The sequence below is a fragment of the Girardinichthys multiradiatus genome, chromosome 24 (assembly GCF_021462225.1).
Source record: "Girardinichthys multiradiatus isolate DD_20200921_A chromosome 24, DD_fGirMul_XY1, whole genome shotgun sequence".
Taxonomy (NCBI): Eukaryota; Metazoa; Chordata; class Actinopteri; order Cyprinodontiformes; family Goodeidae; genus Girardinichthys; species Girardinichthys multiradiatus.
This window is the reverse complement of record NC_061816.1, coordinates 5,616,594-5,643,576: the sequence shown is the minus strand read 5'-3', so window position 1 is coordinate 5,643,576 and position 26,983 is coordinate 5,616,594. Positions and strand designations below refer to the sequence as shown.

The 26,983-nt window shown below is 38.0% G+C and overlaps 1 protein-coding gene across 2 annotated transcripts in view; it reads left to right on the top strand.

The window, feature by feature from the left end:
* Positions 1 to 25,658, top strand: part of LOC124861937 (glial fibrillary acidic protein-like) — a 33,948-nt gene extending 8,290 nt beyond the window's left edge. The window contains exons 2-15 of one of the 2 annotated variants that reach the window (XM_047355932.1): positions 3,559 to 3,662; positions 6,356 to 6,483; positions 10,532 to 10,645; positions 11,297 to 11,379; positions 13,115 to 13,476; positions 14,190 to 14,247; positions 16,301 to 16,393; positions 18,642 to 18,809; positions 19,331 to 19,456; positions 19,533 to 19,762; positions 19,831 to 19,874; positions 22,093 to 22,142; positions 22,482 to 22,541; positions 24,658 to 25,658. In XM_047355932.1, the coding sequence (XP_047211888.1) occupies positions 3,577 to 3,662; positions 6,356 to 6,483; positions 10,532 to 10,645; positions 11,297 to 11,379; positions 13,115 to 13,476; positions 14,190 to 14,247; positions 16,301 to 16,393; positions 18,642 to 18,809; positions 19,331 to 19,456; positions 19,533 to 19,762; positions 19,831 to 19,874; positions 22,093 to 22,142; positions 22,482 to 22,541; positions 24,658 to 24,663 (1,608 nt within the window). In that variant the 5' untranslated portion in view covers positions 3,559 to 3,576 and the 3' untranslated portion in view covers positions 24,664 to 25,658. The remainder of the gene's footprint in view (positions 1 to 3,558; positions 3,663 to 6,355; positions 6,484 to 10,531; positions 10,646 to 11,296; positions 11,380 to 13,114; positions 13,477 to 14,189; positions 14,248 to 16,300; positions 16,394 to 18,641; positions 18,810 to 19,330; positions 19,457 to 19,532; positions 19,763 to 19,830; positions 19,875 to 22,092; positions 22,143 to 22,481; positions 22,542 to 24,657) is intronic. The other variant, XM_047355933.1, reaches the window with a different exon arrangement.
* The last annotated feature ends 1,325 nt before the right edge of the window (positions 25,659 to 26,983 follow it).

The following is a 26,983-nucleotide window of genomic DNA, read 5'->3' as shown; positions in this document are numbered from 1 at the left end:
ACCAGTCTTGCTGTGTGTATTGGTGCATTGTCATCCTGATACACGGCACCGCCTTCAGGATACAATGTTTGAACCATTGGATGCACATGGTTCTCAAGAATGGTTCGGTAGTCCTTGGCAGTCCTTGGCACAAGTATTGGGCCAAGGGAATGCCATGATATGGCAGCCCAAACCATCACTGATCCACCCCCATGCTTCACTCTGGACATGCAACAGTCTGGGTGGTACGCTTCTTTGGGGCTTCTCCACACCGTAACTCTCCCGGATGTGGGGAAAACAGTAAAGGTGAACTCATCACAGAACAATACATGTTTCACATTGTCCACAGCCCAAGATTTGCGCTCCTTGCACAATTGAAATTGACATTTGGCATTGGCATGATTGACCAAAGGTTTGGCTATAGCAGCCCGGCCGTCTATATTGACCCTGTGGAGCTCCCGACGGACAGTTCTGGTGGAAACAGGAGAGTTGAGGTGCACATTTAATTCTGCCGTGATTTGAGCAGCCGTGGTTTTATGTTTTTTGGATACAATCCGGATTAGCACCGGAACATCCCTTTAAGACAGCTTCCTCTTGCGTCCACAGTTAATCCTGTTGGATGTGGTTCGTCCTTCTTGGTGGTATGCTGACATTACCCTGGATACCGTAGCTCTTGATACATCACAAAGACTTGCTGTCTTGGTCACAGATGCGCCAGCAAGACGTGCACCAACAATTTGTCTTCTTTTGAACTCTGGTATGTCACCCATAATGTTGTGTGCATTTCAATATTTTGAGCAAAACTGTGCTCTTACCCTGCTAATTGAACCTTCACACTCTGCTCTTACTGGTGCAATGTGCAATCAATGAAGACTGGCTACCAGGCTGGTCCAATTTAGCCATGAAACCTCCCACACTAAAATGACAGGTGTTTCAGTTTCATTGTCCAACCCCTGTAAGTCCTCAATATGTGCTAGGCACTGTCTCATCCAATGTAAGCTTGTACATTGTGTGAACTAAACCAAAACTTGTCTATTTAAAATCTACAGGGGTATTTCTCCAACTTGTGGCAGATGTTAAAGGTCCCCTGCAAATCTTATTCATATGTTCTGGCTGTGTCCTCAGTTCAATACGTTTTGGGTTAAGGTGTTTGCGGCTATTTTAGATGTGGCTGGAAAGAAGGTATATCCGAACCCCTTGAGCGCTTTATTTGGAGTTTTCTCTGGACCGTCCTCTTTATCTCCATCTCAGGAAAATTCTCTAGCATTTATGGCCATTATTGCCAGGAGGGTGATACTATTTAAATGGAAAATACATCAGCCCCCTTCTTTCTTACATTGGCTGCGGGATATTCTTTATTATCTCACACTTGAGTTCAGGAGCTCTGCGGGGATCAATTTATGCAAACCTAGAAACCACTACACCTACTGGTTAGGCAAACTAGCTTTTCATTTATCCTAGACTAGTTTTTGATTATATATTTATCCTCTATCTTTTCTCTGGAGGTCTCCTCTCTTCCTTTGTTCACATATGTGTGTATGATTAGCTATCTTTCTGGGTGCAGAGTTGATTTCTTTTATTTAAAGGGTGGTGGTTATTTATTATACTTTAATAAGGTAAATGGGGGCTGTTTGTTAATCTTTTGTATGTATTGCATGTCATATAAGGAGTTGTACAGTTTGTTTTATTTGTACAATCTTGTTGTAATCTTTCATGACTGTATAATCTCTGTTAAAAACAAATAAACAAAGTTTGGGGGAAAAAACTGAACCTGTCACCTGAACTAAAATGTCCCCACCCACGGATGCAGCTACAACTGCAGGGCAAAGAGAAAAATAACCTAACAGCCTGACAGACAAACCCAGGGACAGAACATCTTGTACTATTAAAAGGTTAGTTATGTTCTTTTTTTAAAGTAAAACAAACCTAAGACTCCAACAACCTTATATTTAACAGGTAAAATCAAGCATTAAATTGAATGACAAAAGCATCATGTTAACAATAGCTTAACAACTTCATATCTGGACTGAAAAGAAACAATGTTTCAGTTTATTACAAACCAAAACAGCTTCATGCCTTTTCTTTACACACACTGGTCTCACAAAAGCTGCTCAAACATAAAAGAACTTAATATAATGCAAAATATCATATTTCCTAGAACCTTTCTTCTCGGGTCGATGACAAGTAGAGAAAGTTCAGATTTTCTTTTTCTCTTACATTTGTAGTTTTTATCACATGTTCTAGGTCTATAGAACTACGTTTCCTGGTTTAGCTGCTCCTGTCATATGATTTAAATGTCACGATGTTAGAATGTCAAATGTTACTGGTTCACAAACATGTAACGTTATTTTCCCTCCGAGATCAACACACTTCACAGTTCAGTTAGAAGAGCTCAGAGAAAACCGAAAGTGGTTCAAATTCAGCTCAGAGTTGTGTAGTTGGGAGGTCAGAGGGCAACTCCGACTGAGAAAACAAACAAAAGGAACCGTAAATCTCACCTGCTGTTACTACCAGTGTCAATTGTAGTGGACTTCTATCCCCACTGTTATGGTGGTCAGGGCTGTGTCTGTCCCTATCATGGTAACGGTCAGAGAAGCCCCTCCTCATGATGATCTTAGTGGTCTCCTCCTTGACCTTGATCTTTGTGGTGCTTCCTCCATGGAGACCATACTTTCAATGGTCTGACCCAGGACCATGCCCCCCATCACCTCTATGAGAGCACTGGTGTCCTGGTTGTGGGCCCAGGTCGTAGTCTGCTTCCATGTTGGGCTAAAGTTCATTTTTCAATCAAAGTAAATACAATGACTCCCTGCCTCCAACTGAAATATGCTGATGCAGAATGAGCTAACTTCCCAACAGGTTTATCTAAAAAAACTGTGATGAAAACCTGTTCTATGATAGAAAAATAGAGTACCTATGTCTCGTGTTCAGCAGCTGTCAGCATGGAGGCGATGTACCAAAAGTAGTTTGAAGTTTCAGCATCTTAGAACTTTCTGACTTGACTGGAACTTTGTCTCCGATTCATTTTATGGAGGACCAGTCCTGCCATAATTAAGATGTTCAGAAAAAAATAGAAAGCCTAATAAATGAATTATTCACCCAATGAATAGTTTAACAATTAATGGATTAATGCAACAGAATCAGGAAAATGTTTATTTAATAACTTATCAAAATATCAGACATAAATTAATGTTTCAATTCCGATCTTTAGCTGTTCTAATGCATCTCTGTGCCCTTATTGTTGTTTTTTAGTGTCTCTATTTGTTCTTTAATTTTTGACAGTTTGACAGTATATTAATATAATATTTTCCCCAGCTTATTAGTGTTTTTTTTATATTTTTTCCTTTACAAATATATTTACAAAAATGTTTTTATTATTATTATTATAATTTTTTTGTTTTACATTTTTTTCCTTTTAATTACGAAACATAGATGTATTTTCTCCTACCATACCCATTTCATACCAGTTTTATTTTTAAAGCACTTTTAAAAAACCACAGCTCCAAAACCGAGGAGTAAACAACTGTTATATTCCACTGAGCCCATTTTTTCCTGCTGTATTCCTTTCCATCTCAACAGGTATCTGGAAATGTAAAAATGAACGGGGCGGGACAGAGACAAAGGAGGCGGTCTTTGGAAAACATCAACTTCTCTGCTATTGGTTGGGGCCAAGCCTCTAGGAGGTACGTGAGTCTCTTTATGGCTTCCTGCCTGGCTTTGAAAAGGAGCTGCTGGCAGCGGCTAGTTGATGTTGCTAAAGAGGTTAGGAGCTTTAGGAGCGTAGTTTCACATATGCAAAGTAGTGTGTTGAAGTACAAACTTATTTAATGCCACTCCTTCTCCATACATCACCATTATAACACCTTGCAGGCACTGGAAAGTGACAGAAAGGCTCAGATGCTCAGTAATGCTAAAAATGAGAGCCAGCCTGCATGCACACACCCTATTCCACGTATGGAGCAAACGTTCTGTCGTGATGACTACCAGTACATCCCATACATGCATTCCTGAATACAATGTTAAGTTGTGTCTAACAAGTTTGTGACAGCAGTTTCTCCACCAACGATCTTCTTAGTAAAGTTCAAATTCCTTCCATGAAACAGCAACTTTCCATAGGCATTTACTGTAAGACCTTTGTCAGTCTCTCACATCATTGTGTAAGAACTTTGGCTCACTCTTCATTGCATTGTTTCTTCATTGCTTGCCCAGTTTGGGCCATGTGTTAGCTGTCAGACATATGGCCTGACATTTGACTCTATAATAGTTTGCTATATAGAGGAGTTTATGGTCAACACAATGTCTTATGGATGAAATTTTGTTTGATGTGTTTTTGTTGAGATTCTTTTGGTTTTCTTTAAACATGGTGCTATTTATCTATTTATTATAGGCAAACGTCTATACTCTGGTCTCCAGAAACAGAAGAAAAATTAGGCAAATCAGAATATCAACAAGGAGAATAAAATGCATGAGTCCACTAAAAGGGAGAACAGTACAACAAGAAGTGGATAAAAACAGGGAGCAAATGTAGGTTGATCATTGGATAGAGAACCGGTGAGTGATAACAACCAAGCTGCAGCTGTGAGGGAACTAATACCAGGGAACAGTTGAACTGAATACACACAGGGCAACTCAGGAAGAAGAGGAAGCATAGCCAAACGGAAAATGACCAACCACAAAAACCCTCCGAAACATAAAGTACCAAGATTCACTAAAAATGACAAAAGTGACTGAAAACTCAAAACCAAAGTGATAAAAAATAAAAATGGCAGTAAACAAATTCTGAGATTTACTTAAATTAATGCAGTAGAATTATATCTCTCAATATGTTTGTTCTTATTTGGCTTTTTAAAGAAGCAATTTTGGCCATTAATATTAATTGATTGTAAAAGGTGTACGTGTAATAATCTTCTTAGGAGTGGATGTCCCAGTAGATTCACTCCAAGATCAGAATGTGCAACGATCAAATAAATGACAAAAAACTCAAAAATGTGCAGTTCACGATCAGTGAGGCCTTGGGTCCAACAGTCATGAACTTTACCCATAAATGTCACCAATGTTAAAGTTTGTAACAGCAACCAGAATGGCTTGTTTGGAAGTCTTGAAGGAATAAGACATTTTAAAAAAATATTGCAGTATGACTTAAGTTTTCGAATTTGTATCTGAATGATCTCTGGAGCAATATTCTCCTGACATATTAAACCAATGTTTGCTTTGACCATGATGCCCAGTACCTTGTTTGGGTAAAAATACGACAGCAAATCAGCAAAAACTCCTCACACTAACTGATACACGGAGGTGAAGGGCTGATAATCTGGGCTGGTTTTGAGCCACAGGAACTGGGCACCTTGCATTCATTGAATTGGCAGTGAAGTCCTCTGCATACCGAAGTATCCTAGAGTCAAATATGAAGCCATCTATCTCACAGTGGAAGTTTAGTTCAGTGATACAAGCAATAAAGCAACACTATCATAAAGAGAGGACAACAAACAATGTGAAAAGACTGATAAAAACCTACAGAAAGGTTTGGCTGGTCAAGGTCATGGCATGCAACTGAATTATACTCAGGAAAGCTTTAGTTTCAAAGCTGTTGTCACAAACTGGTTAAACTAACTTTAAAGCCTAGAGGCTAAAGTGCACCTTTAGAAAGGTAGCAAAGAACAGGTGGAACCTCATTTTTAAGTATTGGCCTCTGCAGACACATGAAAGACCAACTCAACATATTTTGCCTTAAACACTCAGAATCCTTTAAATCTTTTTTACATTTAGAAAAAAAAATTTAATTGACACACCAAGATGCGGTCACAATGGAAGAGTCAGGCTTCTACTTTAGTTTGAACTTAAACCATGACCAGGATTTCCACCTCACACCTCGCATGTTTTACAGTTTTGTTTCTGAAAAGAAAAGAAAACCATAATTCTTTGCTGTAGTCATGGTTCCTTTTCAGATGTGGAACAGTGTCTTATAATCTGAAAATGAAATACATGTACATGTAGTTGAATAAGTACATTTAGAGCATGTAACTAACAATCTACTTTTTCTCTTTTTTAGTTGAGTGACATAAATCATTGTTTCTTACTCTGACCCAAAGCAATGCAGCAGCATTTTTAAATGTCTCAAAACTTACATAAAAAACGTCAAAGATATTTGCTCACATTTGAATAAATTATAGCTAAAGAAAAACAAGATTTCAGAAAATACAATTTAAAAAAATCATAGTTCTTCATAACTGAGGAGAATGTCGTTTATAGCGATCAGTGAAAGAAGAGCAGCAGGAAGTAAGTCCCTGAGCTCCTAAAAAGAAAGTATTTTCTGTGTTAAAGTCATCACCCACACATTCTCTTGATGCAGTCTATTTCCTTGATGTTAAAATGTAAGGAATCTGGATGTGCATGGGTGTGAACAACACTATCTGCATAAAAAGACACAGAAATCCACAACAGGATCATCTGACAGAAAGCTGGGACATCAGTCTGCAGAGGTTCTCCAACTCCAACTAACAGCTGGTAAGATGAGTCGTTTTCTTCTTATCCACTTTAATGGACTTAATGATGTCTGAAAGTCACTAATCTCTGGTTCTACTTTACTCTACAGTCTAAATATGAATCTGCATAGATTTAGAGCTTCTCTACTTTCATGTGCTTTGTTATAAATTGAAATATGGTATGAAACAAGATGGAGATGACATACGATTTCTTTTCTTCAAATTGGGATCCTGACTGTAATAAAATAATAAAACAATTACTCAGTGGTGCTGAATAATCATCCCTCTGACAAGCAGCTTACATGTTTCAATATCATGATGTCAACACACTGCACATGAGCTGAATATATTTAGCAGGCATGAGAAATGGAGGTCAATAACCTTTTGCAAAAAAAAGCAACATTTAAGCCATATTACACACATTTTATTTATTCTTTCCACTTATACACTTCATTTTTGTATAAAAAGAATTCAAACTACATTTTTTTTAATGACTTCCTATTTTACAGGGTTCTGGTCGCAGTTTATGTCATAACCGATTTTTTAGTGACACAAGCCTGTGTAAATATGAAAATTACTAGATGTGCAACATTTGTCCAGTGCTGTGAAAAACTATGTTAAGCTAACATTAAGCATACATTATTCCCCTTATCAGCCGTGACTCATTATTCCTTGTGTACATTTTAATATCAAAATGAAGTGAGATGTTTATGCTTCTCTATTACAGATTTCAGCTCGCATATTTTACAGACTTAAATTCATAAATTTATAATTGTTCTCTTCTGTTAGATATGGCATTATGAGACGTTACTACCAACTGATTTAATCTAAAGTTAAAGTATTTTGTAAACGTATTAGTGACACTGAAATATACAGAGGATCTGCCGTATTGGGGACATTAATGAAACTTAAGCTAAAAGACAAAGAATGCATTTCTGTGCAATTTTGTGTTTTATGGTGTCATGTTTATGCACTTTGGTCTCCTATTCGGATGTTTCAAAGCACTTTATAAATCAATAAACAAATTAATGAAATGAATTCATTATTTTATTTTATTTTTAGAAAACAATTCTTCAGCTATGAATTCAGTTATGACATTACGTGGTGCTCTAGTTTAAAGGATTTTGCCCTTGGGTACATCACCTAGAACAAAGCCAAACGTTTGTGGCAGCTCTGGCATCCCATACAAACATCGATACAACCAACATTTGCTTCACTGCAAATGTCTCTAGGTTTGCAAATAAGAATTGGTCACAGAGAAATTACTTCTGCCTGTATTTAAAATCTTACTGAAAGTAGTCCAGAGATATCCTCTATAGTAACCAACTCTTTGTTTGGGGGATTCACAGTTCTTTATCATTTATTATTTTCCAAACCTTGTGCACATCTCATTGATAGAGGACCCTGTCATCCAGCACTAATCACTAAAGATGCAGAGGAAAAGCAGCTAAACAACATGGCAGATGCAGCATGCATGCTGCAGCAATGGAAAAAGAAAATATGGCAAGAAGCGCACAAGCAGGCGTGACGTGTCCCTGGCATGGTTCCATCGTTGCATGCCAAAATCACGCTAAATACAACTATATTACTGTTTAATAATCTAGGGATACATTCTATGTGAAAGAACAGTAATACAATAAAACCAGTGGTAGCTCCTTTAGTGGCTACTTTAGGGTTATGAGGAAATAACTGTTATTTCTTTACACTCAATGCCTTATGTCAGCACAAGGTCCAGAGAATGAAGACAAAAGTGGGCAGGTTTGTTAATATTTTGAGTAAAACCAATTAAGTCTAACATAGCATTAAAGGGCTATATTTAGGCTATCACTGTCAGTGTCAACATGAATGTTAAAATCCCCTACTATATTAACCTTATCTATATTTAACACTAAAGATAAGATGTCTGAGAACCGGTCTAAAAATTGAGAATAAGGGCCTGGTGGATGATATATTCATTAGAAAACTAAGGATTAAATATTCAAAGGAGGTATTTTGAGGTATGTGAAAATTTAAATAATTAGAACTACAGGTCCTTCTCAAAATATTAGCATATTGTGATATTGGTCGGATGAAATATGCTAATTTTGTGAGATAGGAATTTTGGGTTTTCATGAGCTGTATGCCAAAATCATCGGTATTAAGACAATAAAAGACCTGAAATATTTCAGTTAGTGTGCAATGAATCTAAAATATATGAATGTTAAATTTTCATCATTACATTATGGAAAATAATGAACTTTATCACAATATGCTAATATTTTGAGAAGGACCTGTATACTGACAAAATAAGAGAGAAATCTTATATTCAATAAGCCCAATTTAATTATTTTATTTGTCTTTTCAGATTTTCATGGTTTGCTCCTTTTAGATAATTTTTTAGTCTGTTCAGTTTTGGTGTGGACGAGACACTGTCTTAATAGGGTAACGGGTGGGTAACAGTACAGAAGCTGCTGAGAGCAGTGTTAAACTACGACCCTACTTCCCGGTCTGAACCCTGGGTTGTCAGAGTTTGGTGAACCAAGAAATTCTGCCAGATTCCTAGAAAGAAAATTTGCTCCATCTAAAGTGGGATGGATGCTGTCTCTCCAAATCAGACCAGGTATTCCCCCAAAATGTTTGCCAATTATAAATGTAGCCCACGTCATTAGCCACCTAGATAGCCAGCAGTAGTCTAGGTGTCATGACAACATGCGGCTAAAGATATCGTCACTGGTCAGATCAGGGAGGGAACCAGAAAAAAGGACGTCTCACACTGTTTTGGCAAACTTACACACCGAATCAACACTAATTTTGGTGACCTCCAATTGGTGTGACTGCGTGTCATTACCACCAGCATGTATAGAAATCTTACTGAATTTACGTTTATCCTTATCCAGCAGTTTCAGGTAATTTGATGTCGTCCATTCTGGCCCTGGCAAACATTTGACTATGGTCGCTGTCACTAGCACCAACCACATTTCTGACTATGGAGCTGCCAATTACCAGAGTTTACCAGAGTTGGCTTCTCAGCGAATGTGACGCTGAGCAGGGAAAGTCTGTTAGAAACGCAGACGGGTTGGCGGTGACCCAAGGGCACAGATCTAGGACTATGTTTTCTACGTTATTTGGTATGGGTGGATAGGGTGTAAATACAGTAATAACACACCATTGTGATGTATTTATTTGAAGGCACGGTTCTTAAGGTTAGTCGTTTTCATGCTCTTCGTGCTCTGGAACAGACTCTGGCTCAAACATTTAAGGCTGGATGGACAAGTCTTTTGTTGTTGACATCTTTTAATCAAATTGGGAATAAAAGGTTTCTGCTCCGCTAGATAATTGTCTCTGTTATCCAACTACAAACATGGCAGAAAGGGGTGTAGTGGAACGCACTGCAACATGGAAGGGGTGGGGTGTGAGTGCCTCAGCAGCATTTAAAGAGCCTGCAACAAAATTAGTTGCTCTCGGACACCTCAGAACATGGGTAAAAGAGGAGCTTGTGGAGCTACAAAAACAAGGAATCAGACCAAAACATTTTAGTTCTACATTAAACGGACCACAACTGAATGATTTAAAGTAAAAAGGAAGAATTTAAAAGCATATGTCCCCTTTAAGTATAAATACCCCAACTGCCTAAAAATTATTTATCCTTTTGCCGTATTTACTATTATTAATTCTCAGGCACAGTAAAATTACCACAAACTGTTAGCTTCATTGCATAATTGCCTAGGTCATATTTGAAAATTTTCGGAAAACAAGAAATTTTTTAGCAAGCACTTTATATTTTTTATTAATAATATAAGAGTTAGCCAAAATATGACTAAGGCAATTGTGCTATGAGGCTGACAAAATCCAATTCTTCTCAGTCACAAATAACCACAAAGCAACAGCAAAACACATTAAAACTGTCAAAATGACAATAGGTGTTTGAAACATTATTTAATAGGCCTACAATTTTAAGAAAAGGTTAAACATTAATGTTATAATTGCACCCATGAAAACAAAAATCTATCAAAGTGGGGCTTTGTGAGATGGCAAAATGAGAACAACTGACAAGCTGTTGAATTACAAACTGAGCATTTTATCTTACACAGTGGCTGAAATCAAGGATTTGGAAGCATTTATCGACCGCCATTACTACAAACTGCAAAACGAGAATCAAGATTCAAGATTCCTTTATTGTTGTTTTGCTGACATCAAGAATGACAGTAAGACGAAGTTGTGTGCTGTGCTACTCCAAAAACTGTGGGTCAGAAAGGGGTCAGAATTATTGTATATTTGAAAAATACACTCCCAAATCTTCTCCCATGTGTGTCACCTTCTATCACTAATGTGGGTTTACATGAAGTATAGCACCGAGCAGTGTGTTAAGAAAAAGCAGAAGCTTTTACCTGTTTTCTGATGTCCATCGGGAGGAGTGGAGCAGCCTTATTGAAGAAGAAGCTGAAGATAGTTTGTGGGCGTGGGAAATTCCAACGCCTAAAGTGTTGCTGACAATCATGTTAATTATTAGCTCCAGGCAGATGTGGTGCAATTTATTTTCAGGGAGTGAATGTTGGAGAGGAAGATGGATGGCAGCGGCATCCAACATGGGTCAGCTTGTAGCCTGGCACTGGCTCCAGTGCAAGAGCCTTTCTTCTGTTTATGTGCACTGCTTCTTCCTTCTCCTGGCAGCTAGGTGGGCCTCACCCACTGACTAAAGCAAACCAAGTTTTTGTAGTAGCTCTGGGGTTTCCGAGTACAGGTCTATTTGCTGATGAGTCGTGTACAGAGATGAAAAAAAAACCTTGACAGTGGTACCTCAGGCTGTCCATGTGATTTTCATCACTAATATACTAATTTTCTATGTCTTTGTTCAGAGCCACTGCAGCTGCTGCCAATCAAAATGGAAAAGACAGATTCATCTCCAAACTTTGGTGACCAACAGACCACACAACCTCCGGTTAGTCTTTTAGCCCACAAAAACACTTCATTTTATTTACAAAATCAATTCCTGGGTAATTAACGTCGAGTTATTGGACTATGTGGAAACAAATAAAAACAAAAACATTGACACCAATATGTAATCCGCACAACAAGAAAGGGTAAGATGGTTTACATCACCTACCTTTTCGATTTTTATTTAAAACAATGGTCCAATTTGTAAAGAATGCAGCATACCTGAGTGTACTGCTTTGCTGAATCCCTTTTTACACAAAAAGCAGAACATAAGCCACCCATGGCCTTAAAACACAAACCTTGAAAGCAGGAGAGGAATGAAAAGCCTCAAACGTCAGCTAAATGTATTGCTACGCCACCTTATCAAATATATTTTTTTGATCTAAAGAAATCTGAACATAAATTATGTCCGGAGATGTCCAAACAGTCTCAAATCGAGCTTTCTTTCAAAGGTACTTATACCCTTGTGTAAGCTACAAGACATGGAGATCCTTGTAAACCAGCAGGCCAGATAAGACAGCATTGATCAGAGAGGCAGACGAGCCAACGTTCAAAGAAAGCCATTAAACTTCCTGTTTGCAGTTTTCTAATCAGAGCATAAAGGAGTTACTCATCTCACGTTCTTGATTGTCTGATTAGGCTGGAGACCATGTTCTCCCTGATTGTCTTGACAGTTAAGCATCAAAAACGTTATTGCTGTAGCTGAGTAGGAAGGGCTCTGGTGGTTGGTTGGCTGGTGAGACAGGCTGAGGCTGTGGTTCTAGCGGATAGAACTAAGGTATGGACCAGTGTTTGATTTAGGGAGTGTTTTCCGGGTTAGTTGACTAAATTGTTAGGTGAGTCCCCGAGAAAGGTAACTGCTGATCTTCTTCTTCCTCCCATTAAGAAATGTCTTGGCTTCTCCTGAAAAAAGAAATAATTAGAGCAGAGTAACCTTCTCCCCTGTCCCTGGCTCAACGACCGGCTAATTTCGTTCCTCAAAGGTCTGTTTTTATGGAGGACCCAAATGTAGACAGATAGAAGGCAGAATAGATGCACTAAAACAAATCCAAAAAAGGTGGCGCCAGAGACTAATCCATGCCAGAGAACAGAAGAAAATAACAAAGCCTGACTTAACCAGACAGACATATATACTGTGGAAGTGGTTAATGGAACAGGACACAGGTGGAGGACTAATTAAATGAACACAGCTAAGTGACAAACCTGAAAGCAGAGACAGAGGGAATATGATAGAAACTAGAGAACTGAACACACAGAGCAGAATAAAACTCAACATCAGAAAGGCTCAAATACAGAGACTAAAGATGACAACGAATGACAGAAACCACGGTGCACAGATATCCAAATAAAACAGGAGATAAAGGTTTACAAAGGAAACTTAGTAACTAATTACTAAAACTTTGCAAGGAACGTAAACCAAAACAAAACACAAAATAAGCAACTTATGACATAAAGCTAGAAAATGTTTCACAGTTATTTCCAATAGTCTCATTACACAACATGCCGTCATCAAAAGTTTGTTATTTCAACAAACTGAAAGAAGGAAATAATGAAGGACAAAAATAAGAAAAGAGGGACAGGTGAAGGGACAAAATTAGGTGAAAGAGGAAATAAGGTAAGTAAAGGAGGAAAAAAAAAGATGTGAGAGACTGATTAGAGAGAAGGGGAAGGAGCTGGTAAGCTAAGAGTTGATATAATATACTCGCTTCTTTGTATGTTTATCATTGTTTCTCTTTCAGGCCGGCATGTCCCGGGACAACGAGTCATATATGAATGAACCAAATAAGAATAATCCAGTCTTCGAGCCCTCAACTGACGTCCCCATATTTAAGATAGATTTTGAGAATATTTTGAGCACACAGAGCAAAGATTCAATTCTGATGAAGGAGCTTAATGACCGCTTTGCCAACTACATCGAAAATATCCGGTCTCTGGAGAAGCAGAACCAGAAACTGATTGTGCAGATTAAGCAAGCACAATGCGATAAGGAAAACCAACGTGATTTACTGTCTGTCAAAGAGAGCAGCCTATTTTTAGAGAATGAGAATCTGAAAATTGACAACTCAACTTTGAATCAGAAGATCATGGAGCTGGAGAGAAGGTAGGGGAGCAATAAAAGTTTGTTTCTATTTTCCAGAAGATGTACAGTGTTTGCAAAAGTATTTTAAAATATTTATACCTCTTTTTCACATATTTTCACATTACAAACACAGAATTTAATATATTTTATGTAATTGACCAATGCAAAGCAGTTCAGAATTGTGAAGCAGAAGAAACATTTTAGTTTTCAATGATTTTTAACAAATATGAATGTGAAAACTGTTGTATTTTTGTCTCAGGGGCCCCCTAAGTCAATACTTTTTTGACCCACTTTTAGCTGTAATTAAAGTTGCAGGTCTTTGTGGTATGCCTCTACCAGCTTTGAACATCTGCAGACAGAAGTTTTAGCTCATTCTTCTTTGCAAAATAGCGGTGAGGTGCAGGAAAAAGGCCTCACCCAGGGCACCATTTATGCAAGAAGCACCCCGGCGTACTAGTACATTTTGTTGGACAGGAAGCAGTGAATGCCATGAGTGACAGAAGGGCAGTTTTCTCTTCATTCAGAATGTAGAAAAGTTTCTACCCTCACTGGGTAGCTCAGAGGTTCATCCCCTCAACTTATATCCTTTAGCTTAACTATACTTAAAGAATGCGTGAGACCTCAATGGGATTTTTCCTAAAGCAAATTGTTAATTTAAAATAAGTTTTGGGTAAGTATCATTTTACTTTGTGTAAAAAACAAACATATACAAACGTATTTCCTCTGTTATCCAGGCTGACAAACGAGTCCAATGGAAGACTTGAAGCTGAGGAGAGAATTACGAATTTGTTAGTAAGTCCAGTACATTTTGTCTGTCAAACAAGTTGTCCCCCCTTGCCTGGTGGATGGCAGGGGGTTCTTAAATCCTGGAACAATGAGGCAGAAACTTTAGCTTGCGTTCAGCTGGACTGCAGCACTTGCCTCCCTAAGGGTTTTAAAGGGGACATATCATGGAAAATCAACTTTTTTGCCTTTAAATACATTTTGTTGTGTACTTGGATTCTCTAGGAATGCAGAAAAGTTAAATTTAGTCTCTCCAAGTGCTGCGTAGATATCTTCATTCTCTGTTTGGCTCATATTTTTCTGTCCGTTCAGTTTTCTCTATCCTCTGTTATGTTTTTTGAACTGTTATGTCTTAGTATTTGCTGCGGAACAGCTCACCAATTCACATATGCGCCATTTTTATTTGTAGCTGCGATTTTGTAGTCCAAAATCGCAAGCTCAATCATCCAAGCTCAAGTATGCTGTAGCTGCAAGAGGATATGTTTGGTTCGGTTCTTGGGTGTATTAACCCACACAATTCATTACACCGTCCTCCAGCATCAGAACCTCTTCACAGTCCCTGGGTAAATTTCATTTTTCATGGAAATGTTCCCACATCAGTGGGGAAATTCCTCTTTGTCTGTGTAAAACACTGCAAGGATGAATGCCTTCAACAACCTCCGGCAGCATTTGCTGAAAGACTTTAGTTCCTTCTTTATTTTAAACATAAATTATTCTGTGTTCATATAATGTCCTTGACATTGTTTTGATAGCAGTAGCTTTGTGCCATCTGCTTATGTTAGCGCTACTTTTAGCTCCTTGAGGACAGAACTGTACTGCGTGTTTTGAATAGTATTAATACATAAACAGTTTTGCATAGTTTTTGCCGTTTTTGTCTTGTTTCTGCACCGGTAGATAACTGTATCTCTGCTATCAAACTACAAAAATGTTCGAACAGGGTAAAGTGGAGCGCTCTTTCACCTGTAGGGCGGCGGGGTGTGAAGGGCCTCAATAGCATTTAAAGAGACGGCACCAAAACGAGTTGCTCTCGGATGCCCCTCAGAACAGGGAAAAAAAAGAAGCCGGTGGAGAAGTTCAGACCAAAACATTGCAGTTCCACTTTATATAGACCACAACTGAAGGATTTCAGTGTGAAAAGGAATGATTTAAAAGCATGATATGTCCCCTTTAAGCTCCTCCTGAGTACTATATGCCACCTGGTGACCTCATAAAGTACCACCATACCACAGTAACCAGTACAATACAATGAAATTGGCATTTTAGTAACCATTTAAAACACAATGTCATGGAAAAAATATATTTGTCTCTTCATTTGTTTATTTTTAACTTATTGTTTATTTTAACAATAAACTGCAGTATAATGAACTTTACTTTTTCGATCACTTTTTAACATCTCTTTTTGCCTAACTGTAAACACACTTCTTAAGCCTCCACACATGAAATTGATTTATTTATTTACTGTTATTTATCATTGTCTGAAATAAATTCTACAGTAATAGTAGTAGTATATACACAGAGCATTTATTTGTTGCTGTGCTTTGTTTTTTCATGTTATTTTTCATGTGGGCAATTTTAGCTATAGTTTTAGCCTTCGTTTAAAAATATGGGGAAAGTAAAATTAAAATTAAGGCAATGCTCATAGCCTGCTAGGCTGTTTTTTTTTTTACTTTATTGCATGAATTATTTATGTTAAATTAAAATGAAATTTGTCTTACAAGTTTAATAAATCATTTTAATGTTTTCTGGGTCTAATAATTTTTCAATTGTTTCATTCTAACGATGGTAAGCTAAGGATAGAAACTGGTAAAAAAAGACATCTTCTTATAATTTAATTATTTGTAATGAGCAAGCCATCCGTAACTGGCGATAAACAGGCTGAGATGGGTATTAGATTAGATCAGCTCACAACTGCTTAAGTTTGGCCTTTAAACCCAGTCAAAACATTAAATTCTTCTTTTGGTGACACGTTATTCCTACTTTGTGTTGAACTTGCCTGACTTAGATTATTTATACAATAAGTTAGTTTTATTCTTTAACTAAGTTTCCTCATGGATTGTTGCAGGAATCTACCACTTTAGAGTTCCAGAGTCTGCAGCAAAAATACAGCAAACAGACGGAGGTGATTTCTAACCTGGAGGTCCAGATCAACAAAAAGGTCTTTATACTCCTCGTCCTTTCATCAGGCTGAAGTAATTGTAATAGGGCACAGCAATAGAGGGCCCAAATCCATGACTGCGGGACACTTAAGGGAGGGGGTGTAATGTTTCCCAGTAGCTTCATGTTCTTAAATTTTTGGCAGTTAATTTGGGTCTTTTTTTCCACTGCAGGTTTCTTATTACCCTGTTGACTATTTGCTTATTATGCCCACATATCTTGGCAATTTCAAGAGTGCCGAAATCTTATACAGACCTTTTACAATTTTTCACTTTTCAGAGTTAGTTAGATCTCTTTTGACACATTTTGTCCCTTAGGAATAGAAGAAACCTTTCTCACTTTGATATGGGGTGTTGACAACGTAATTATTGGCCTGCAACCTAATGACACAAACACACATACTAATGCTTAGTTTACACAGCTTGGATTTGGAAATTATCAATAAAACTAATAGTATGATCCATGTGCTGCTTCAGCACGGGGGTCTCAGTGGGTTGAGCCTGGAATACCTCCACAGGAGGATGAGCCACAGAGAGGGAGGAAGGGAAACGGTAAGCGACGTTGAAAATCGATTATAAAGAGTGGGATTCTGAAATGGTAGTGTTCATGCTGTTGGTAGTGGAGGAATCCAGGCCAGAAGGAGTGTAAGCAGAGTCCAGAGGTGTTAGTTTGTGCGGGAGGAAGCACACAGATGGTGAATGTTTATTAGGAGTGGGAAGGTTTACCAGAGTGGGGCGAATTAGAGAAGCCTGATGGTTGCCGGTGGTGGAAGCTGAGATCCGAGAGGTTTTAAAGCTGTTAGGTTTGATCCAGAAGGGTTAGATCAAAAACTGCATGGAAACAAGGTAAATGCATAAAGCAAGACACAGAGGCCTAAAGGTAGCACTGTGGTTGACACTCAGGCGTTTAATGACCGGCTGCCAGTTGCCCTTTTGCTGCAGTGATGAGGCTGATTAGGTGCAGGGGCACAGGACTCAGCAGTTCAGCTCCGCCCACCATGTGAACCTGTCGCTCCAGGAGAGAGAGAGAGAGGCCACACAGGCAGACCACAACCAGATCCATGACAACATAGGGTACTCAAACCCCTCCACCCATTTTCCACCTCCAAATAGACCCACATTTTGTCTGTTCATAAAGTCTTGATTGGGTGAAGGATCCGCATATTAGCTGGACGCAGGGACCAACTTACTTTCCTTTAGCCTAGCTTGTATAAAAGGTGAAATGGCAGCTAACAGACCTAGGGAGCTTATGTGTCACAGAAACATGATTAGATAAGTCAGTTTACAGTGAAATGTCCTGAGCAGAAAACTACACCCTCTGTCCCACAAGATACACTGGAGATGGATTCGGACTCGATCTGCTGCTTTCTTTTACATTGAAGATCTCTGCAGAATGGTGCATCATGCTCTGTCCCAGAAGATCCTGCACTGATGGACCAGTATGAGGGCAGATGGTATACTAACCTTCCCCTCATGTCATGGAAACAGGAGGCCTATAAATGTGAACAAAGTGAAAACAAGAAAGATCAGGTGGATAAACAAGGGAGCATACTGTGGGCAAACTGCAGCCAGATGACTTGTTTACTCCAGGAAGGTCGGCACACAAGTTATGCAATAAATCAAAAGCCTTTCTGAGATTTTTAGCAAAATAAAATTATTCACATTTAAAAGAGATGTTGGTGTGATTCTAAACAAACTGCTTCAAATTACATCAGCAGAGCAAAACATTTAAAAACATTCACATCTTGCCAGTTTTGGGACATCAACTGCAGGATGAGAGCTTTGTTTGACAAGATGTAAAGTCATGGTAAATGCATCTACTGAACAACAGTTAAATGTGCGAAAGGTTAGATCTCAGTTGTTCATATGAACTTCATATAGCTGCTTGTATATTTTAGAATTGCTTTTGAGATACTTATAGTGGTGTTTAAAACTCCTAATGGCCATATACACCAAATAGACTACATTAAAATTCTGGGCTGGAGAGAACTCATCCATGCATTGAGAGAATATGCAAACTCCATGCAGAAAGGTCCATGCCTGGGATTTGAACCTAGGACCTTGGTGCTGCAAAGCAGCAGTGCTAACAACTAACCACTGTACAGACTTTCTGAAAATCCAAACGTATTAAAAACCCATATGTTCTAAGCAAATGAGGATGTCTCTAATTGGCTTCCAAAGGTTTATTAGTAACATTAATGAAAATATATACATTCATGGAACCTTTACTGTTTCATTGTCCTTCTGCAGACCCAGAACGAGGAGTACAGCAGAACAAAATTAACAAACAATGTTAGCACTACCTGCACTGGCGACACTACTGATGGCGCCAAGATTGACTTGAATAAGATAAGGGAGGAGATTGATGCCATTGCTAAAAGAAATGTTACCGAGATTGAGAAGATGTACAAGTCCAAGGTAAGAGATTAGGGTTTATCACAATGATATTCAAATGTGTGGTTGCAGCAATGAGAACTAACATGAAGAGTATGTCTCTCAAATAAGCAGAATATTTCTAGTAACATTTAGCATTTCTATTGAAAACTTTTTACAATGTAAATGCTCAAAAACCGATTGGCTACATGTGTTTCAAGAATCTATGAAATAAATGTGAGGTTGGATATATATGTCTTTACATTTATAATATTGCTGGATCAAAATAAATCTCTTTAAACACAGGTTTTAATACAACAACCTCAAAATCTCATGATACAAATCCTGTGAACGAGGATGAACCTGTTAGATCCAAAATGGAGTTGAACACTAATGTTCTGCATGGCAGACACAACTAAAAGATTCAACAAAAACAAAAAAACAAAACAAGTGGCCAAGACGTTTCTCTTGAAATATGAACTCTATATTTTCATGCAGTCATTCTGGTGTGTCTTGGTTTGACCTGTCAATGACTGACATCTTACCAATGACTTTTGTTCCTGCAGGAGGTGGAATGGAAGAAGACAGAAAGTGATATAAAAACAGAACTCATTAAAGTCAGCCGGGAGAAAGAAGAGTACTCACGCAAGATTGAGCAATACAAATCTGAGATCAAGTTTCTCAAGATCGAAGTATGTGAGACACATTTCTGAAGTTTACTCTTTCTCTTCTGAGTTTAGAAACAATTCACCTCTTATTCTCTCTCAGAACACCCAGATTCAAGGCCTAAAGGTCCAGATAGAGGAAATAAATAAAATCCACCAGGATGAAATTTCAACATTTCAGGAATCCATCAAAACCCTTGAAGGGAACATGACAGTAAAGGAGGAGGAGATAGAGTCTCGCTTTAACAAGTACAAAGATCTGCAAAGTGCCATGTTGAAGATGCAAACAGAAATTGCTGCCTACAAGCACCTACTAGAGGTTGAGGAGAGCAGGTAATGTTTTCAAAGATCTAGTTTCTCACCACAAGATTTACCATTCTAATTGATGTGGTTCTTTACAGAATTAACCCAACCGTGCCAAACGAATTCAACCCCCGTTCCGAAGGTAAATGTCCTACTGAAAACTGAGAGAAGCTCTCCACCCGCAGACTAACAAATGAGTCCTTAACCTTGTTCAGAAGACAGTTTTGTAATACATCCCCAAACAGGAACCCCTTTTTATGTAAAGTAACCGCCCAAAAAACCTAGACGTCGCTCACCTTCCAGTTTGACTCCGTCGGTTGTGCTTGTTGGGTCATCCATGATACGACACATCACTGACATCACTGAACGTCTGTTAACCTGGTGTCCACCTCTGGAATATTGACATTAATTAAAGCAGTTGCTGAATCAGAAACCACAATGAATGAACCACGGGGCATATATGCAGTGTGAGGCACTTCATAGCAAGCTTATTATTGACCACCTGTTGCAACCTGGCCAGCTGTTTATTATCTTGGGTCTCCTGCCCTGTGCTGGCTTTGGAGACGTCAGATTTGGTTGTCCCTGTCAACTTTGCTATGGCTCCAGGACTACTGCTGCATGCTAAGTATAACATTAATGGACAACTACATTGCCTTTTTAAATTGTGCGTGTCTATGTAAATCCGATTAAGTTCATGCACATCTTTAGGGCTCCCATCGTCTTGGTATGGATACTGGCCTTGCAACCTTGCCACTAATATTATTATCTGAGTAGTTTTTATCCTGTTTAAATAATTCCTACAATTGTAATCCACAGACCAAAATCCCATATTCCTCTTGTAATAGTAAGAAACTCCATTTACTTCGGATTCTTGACATTAGTCGAATGTTTGACATAAATTTTAACAAACTTAAAGCCATTTCCCTTCAGAATATTGCTTCTCCAAATAAATGTGTGCCTTAAATATGTCCATTTTCAAATAAGACTTCTCATTAATAATCAGACCACCAATAAGAACAATGATTGTGTTTTTAACCAAAACAGTAGTTCTAAAAACATGCCCTACAATTTTTCCTTCTGCTTGAGGTCAGATAAACGAGGTGGAGACTCTGCAACTCTCCACTTGTCTTTGTTTTAAAGACATCTCTCTCCACTTCTCTAGCTTAAACCCTTCTACTAACCAACTAACCAACCCTTTCAACTAACCAATGCTCCGCTTTTCAACACATTGTCCTGAAAATGTCTTTCTATTATCCACAACAAATATAGAAAGATCATTCTTTCAGGTTTTTTCAGTCTACATGTTGGCAATCATTCAGATAATTTGTCCTTGGAAGTTGACAATTTGACAAACTACATGAACTTTCTTCAACTTGTTTGTAGACCCCACAGCAAACAACACACTTAAGATCATTCAGCTGTTTTGGATATTGGACGACCACATCATTCCTGTATTTTCTTTTCTATTCGTGATGGTACTTTAAAGAAAACTGAAGTTACTGCAATGTTTATCTCTCATTTTCAACAAACTCCCAAAATAGTTTGGAAATAAATAACCATAAATCAACAAATTAAGGTCAGTTCCCAACATAATAGTCTCTTTAGAACTAAAAAAGGCAAAGTAATGGATTACTTACGTAGAGAAATGAGGAAGAAACAAAAGAATAAAAAGATAAAAGAAATAACATTTCCTAGTGAAGAAAGGAAAGAATGAAAGAATATGAACCATTTTGTGATTAACGTACAACCTACAGTAAGGCAGTGATCCACACACTGCAGATTTACTAATAGGTGATAGACAAACTATCTAAACCTCTGTGTGCTTATTCTAGAAATCCTGAAATCCTTTTACCACACGGTGGTATTCCCAGGAAATCTCCTGGAAACATCCAGCTCCAGTGGAGTCATTTCTGGTTCACGAATACACAAATGGAAGCTGGTTAGCTTCTCTTCCGATTCCCATTTGCACTATAATGGAAACACCATTCTGCAACTTTAAAATGCACGTTGTGCTTACAGTTATGATGTGGGGTCAGGGTGTGAGAGCAAATATTTCAGGGAATGCATGAAACAACAAACATAATAAAATGTCTGGAGCTGTTAAGGTCATGAATTGACCTCTGCAGTTCAGAGGCGTCCAGGGTTGGATCAGCAGCGACCGCTCTCTCTATATGGGTCCTTTTGTTACCCACCGAGGTGTAAAACATGTCTAGATCTCATCTTGAAAGTGTCTTCTGAATGGGGCTCACAATTCAATTTGAAATGCTTTTTCAATTTCTCTAAAAAGTTTGGGGTATTTAAAAATTAACGTTTTAGAATTATGACATTCATTCTGATGTTTTCACATTATGTTCTATTAGAGGACGACGAGACATCTGAGAAGAAGAAAGAGCCCCCAAGCGATGACATGGTAGATCCTTTGCTGCTGAATTATTGGACATATGACCAGTTTTCATGTTAAACTTAAGTATAACAAGGACACTATTTCTTTATTTGAAAGAGCTTTATAAGTAGAAAAATTATCTCGATCCTGTTATAATGTAGATATGGAACAGTTTAAAATTAAAATGTTGCATGCTTGGTTAAATTACATTTGTTTAAATTAGCAATTTCCCCTTAGGGGTGTTCAGCCATTTTATATTTTTGACAAACGTTTTGGTTTCTATCTTTTGAGGACATACCTTTAATAAAAGCAATTCACTGGATGAAATGAGGTTATTTTAACACAACTATTGTCATTTTATTGCAGACTGACCCATCAGCAACAGATGAGGACAGCAAACCTGATACTGCGTCTGATGACGACAAGGTGCAGAAATATCAGATATTTATTTTTTTGTAAACGCTTGTATTCAAAAATAATAGCAGTCCAACTAGAATAACCAAGATCAGTCACTGTTTTTGGTAGAAATGATATCACCACGTGGTAAACAATTTACTATTAGGTGTAGTAGAGTCCTAGAAGACCAACATAACCAACAAGGCCTTCACCTTTAGGCTCATTTGCATCCTGCTGTCACTCAGCAAAACACCAAGATACATGAACTTGCCCAATTGAGACTAAGATAAGCGAAGTCTCTTCTGCATTATAACTACCTTGATTCAGTGGATGGGTTTTAGTACTCTAGTGGTACTGTCCACTGACTGATACAGAGCTGTGGCCAGTGGTTTGGTCTCCTGTGAGGACTTCCAGTTCAAAATCCAAATACCTTGATGGAGCTATACATCGTGGAGCAGGAACGATGCCTGGACACCTGAAGTACTCTCCTGGAGCTTGTCATCTCCTCGGTCATTCTCAGCTGGAGGAAACATTGGGATGGTGAAACCCGGGTGCAGTGGGAGAGGAGTGGCAGTTGTCTTGGCAAACCAGCCCCTGGCTTTATGATCCTACTCTCAGGATTTGGAATGGCTTAATTTTGTACATCAATAATCTACAAAGAGTTGATAAATTAAACATAGACAGACTTTCTATTAACAACAACCGATTTGTATCAATAAGTCCATAAGTTAAGGTTGTGAAATAATTGTTTAATGTCTCCGAGACTATATTGGGTGTTGGCTGTTTGGCCTTTCATACCTAGTGTTTTCCTGGTACCAAAAGAAACCATCTTCCAATGGATGTTTTGTACTGACCATGCAAACAGTTAATCCCCATCATAAACAACATACAATTATATTTGACTTTTGAGGATTTAGAGGATTCACCTCAATTTACTTTTATTTAGACGGGTAACCTCACTGAGACTGGTGGTATTATTTACAGGTGAGATCCGTAGAACAGACAGAAGACTTTATATACATGAGTTAAAAACAAACTTAAAAATAAAAGCAGACTTGGAAAGGATCAAGAATGCCTTTCCCTAATTCTTTGCAAGCTCAGGGGACACTGAAAGAAATGCCTGTACTGTCTTTGTGACATCTTAGAATGTAGATAGGGCGGCAGCTGGCCAAGGATGGATTTGTAAATGAAAGTACACCAGTGCAGAGGTCTGCAAGTACATAATGATGGACAGTGAGTATAGGGTACAGTGATGTGTAAAGGTTTACATTTTGTTGTTAATCACTAGGCTGTATGAGGAGCAACATCCAAAATATGCAGAGAACTGGTTGGGGCGTTCATGTATGCAACATCACCATAGTCCAGCAGTCGTAGGAAGGTTGCAGATACAAGATGTTTACAAGTCACAAGAGAGAAACATTGACTATTTCTATAAAAGAGAAAAAGCTTTGTTTTTAAACTTGGCCAATGTGATACTCGAAGTAAAGCTTTTTATCAATGCCGAGGTATTTAAAAGTTTCTATAAACTCTATAGCTGTGCCATTTATAGACTTAATAGGTGGTATAGTTTGTAACACTTTCTTTTTGCCAACAGCTTTAAGAACAAGTTGGAGTTGAGGTAGATCTGAAGGATGGAATCAAATGTGGACTGCAGACTCTCGTAGATCAATGTTAGACTTTGCATGACAATAAATTATTGTGTCATCAGCATATAAAACATTATTAACATAACAAAAGTCCCAACACTGTTGCTTGAACAATCTTCTATAAGGCAAATGAGAGCAAACTGTCAGTCTTAGAGCAGAGTCATATCAGACAATACAAACCTTAACAATAATTTCTGTAAAAGGTTATTAATGCAGATTCATATCAACAACTTTTAGATCTAGAAATTTAAGTAATTGGGTCTGGATATCCAACGTTTTGTGATTAGATAGGCCATCATTAATAAACTTCCCACAAATCTTTCATTATGTTATTAATTGAGATTTCATGTAACGAGGACAGTGTTTTCTCTTGATCATGCTGACATTACAAATCTAAATGACTTAGTAAACAAAAAGACCGTTTTTTTAGAAAAATTCCTGTATTTCATTTAGTTTTTGAGAATGCTGGAGAATCCTAATATGTGTTTGTTTTCCTATAGGATTAGGAGGGAGCATGCAAAATAACAGCAAGACATCTGTCCCACAGTCACCAGGAGACGAAAAGGAAATAAATATGTTCTTGTGGAGCAGTTCAGAGAATGCGGAATATTATTAATATTGCTTGGATAAAGATAATGAATCTCAATAATCAAGTCTTCCTTATAACCGATTGTGATTTTGCCTGATAGATTTTCTTTCTTTTGCTGTTTTGGTGTTTGTTTCTTTGCTTGCTAGTGCTTTTAGCTGAATGTGTCCAACATGCATGAAATTCAAAAAGCATTTCAGATGACCTGCTTTGTGAATCACACGTCCACATTCTTGGGGAAAAATGGGTTGACTCAATTTCTATTCCGGACTGTTTGGATATATTTGTTTTATTTCTTTATCTTTTTAACACACGAGGGTGCTTTTATGACAAATTTAACCATGCTTTCAACATACAGATGAATTGTGTTTTTTTTAAGTCTTGTGATGTTCTGAAGAAAAGATGAAGGTCAAAAGTACCTAGTTACGTTGAAAGAACTAATAACCAGTTGGTGTTTTGCAGAGCAGCTTTAACACAAACACACATAATGATTGTAGGCAGAGGAACCAGCACTATGTCGCTAGAAGGCTGCAGTCTACAGTCGTCCATCCTGTCCTTTAACACACTTGCACACATATGGCCGCAGAAGAGGCAAGTCGAGTAGGTCTTTCAGGTTGTCGTCTCCAGAGAATGGTTGATGGTTGAAGACAAAAAGATCCGAGAAGTTGGGGCCAGCCTGTGCTCCAATGAAGGGAGAGCTAAATCTGAACGCGGCCACTCCCCACCTTTTAAAACCAATCCATTGTAATCTGTTTCTATGTCATTTGTGTTACAACACGCTGTTTGAGCATTATCCGTTTCTGGGAGGTTGGTTGCAGATCACCAGCTGCAATTCTCTGAACAGAAATGTTCAATGTACCTACTTAGCCTTGAATCTTCAAATAAATAAGTCGTTTGTCTTCTATCTCAATAACACACAGGAATATTTTTCCTTTCAATATCCTTGTTTCCAAATATTTTAAACCTGCAGCTTTCTAAAATCAGAAGGATTTTTTTTTTTTTTTTTTACAAGAGGGAAAAGCTGTTAACATTAAACTGCAAAAACCTGGAAAGTCCACCTTATGGCAGAATGATGGCTGAATGCACGACAACAAATGTTTTAATGGAGTCTCATTTGTAACATTCATGAAGACCTGAACTAACCAATCTTAAAACGTTTGAGCTCAGGATGACCTAGAGCTGCCTTTTTACATCTGAAACTGACAAGCATCGTGTTTCTACATGTAAATGAAAGGTCCATGCCCTGGAGATACAGAGAGAACTTCCCCAAAGATCACTTCCAACCAGAGCAAACGTGTTTATTAGTTTATCAACAATCTGAATCACTAAGCAAAGACAAAAAAAACTAAAAGATAATATCTGTATTTTTAATTTTTGAGTGAGAAATAGGACGTCGTAAGAATAAGTCCGCTATTAAAGGTAGCTCTGCTGCCCCTGGTGGTTGAGGGAGTCACTACACCTAAAACATGTTTTCCTTTAATTAAGGAAGAGGCTTAATACAGTATTTATTAGTTAATCATTGGATGATTGAATGACTAATTAACATGATGAGCATGGAGAGCAGGGAGGTGACCAGAACACAAGTAAACAATTACTAGACTTAAGAACATAAACAGGGAGGAACCAGATAAGAAAATATAAACTAAACACATCTAACCCAGGAGTCCAGGAAGTAACAAAAAACTGAACAAAAGGAATCTGATAAACCTAAACTGAACAAAGAACCTGGATGACCAAAGAAAGTAAACAAACACAAAAACCTAACACATACAGATCCTGACATATTTCCTATTTATGATCAAAAATGTAAATTTTGAGAACGAAACAGATACAGTTGTGATTAAAATATTAGTATTCCAATATCACCAACCAGATCAGTCACTGTTTTTTGTCGAAATTATATTTCTACATGACACATAATTTACTAATGGGTGTAGTAGAGTAAAAGAAAACCATTCATTAATTGAAACAGGCCTGTGAAAAATAAGAGACGTGGTGGTGTCCAACGGGTGACCCTTCTTTAAGGACGAAGATAGTATCCAGACATTGTTCAGAAGGACAGGATTCTGTGTTTAAAATGTTTTTGGAGACAGGAAAACGTGTTATGAAGTGCAGATGTTTATAATGGAAACCTGGAAGAAAACGAACTACAGCATAAATGACGGTCAGCCATTAATTAGCTCCAAAGTGCTCGAAGATCGACAGTTACCTCTGAAACCTCTAACGGTTAGAGGACGTCT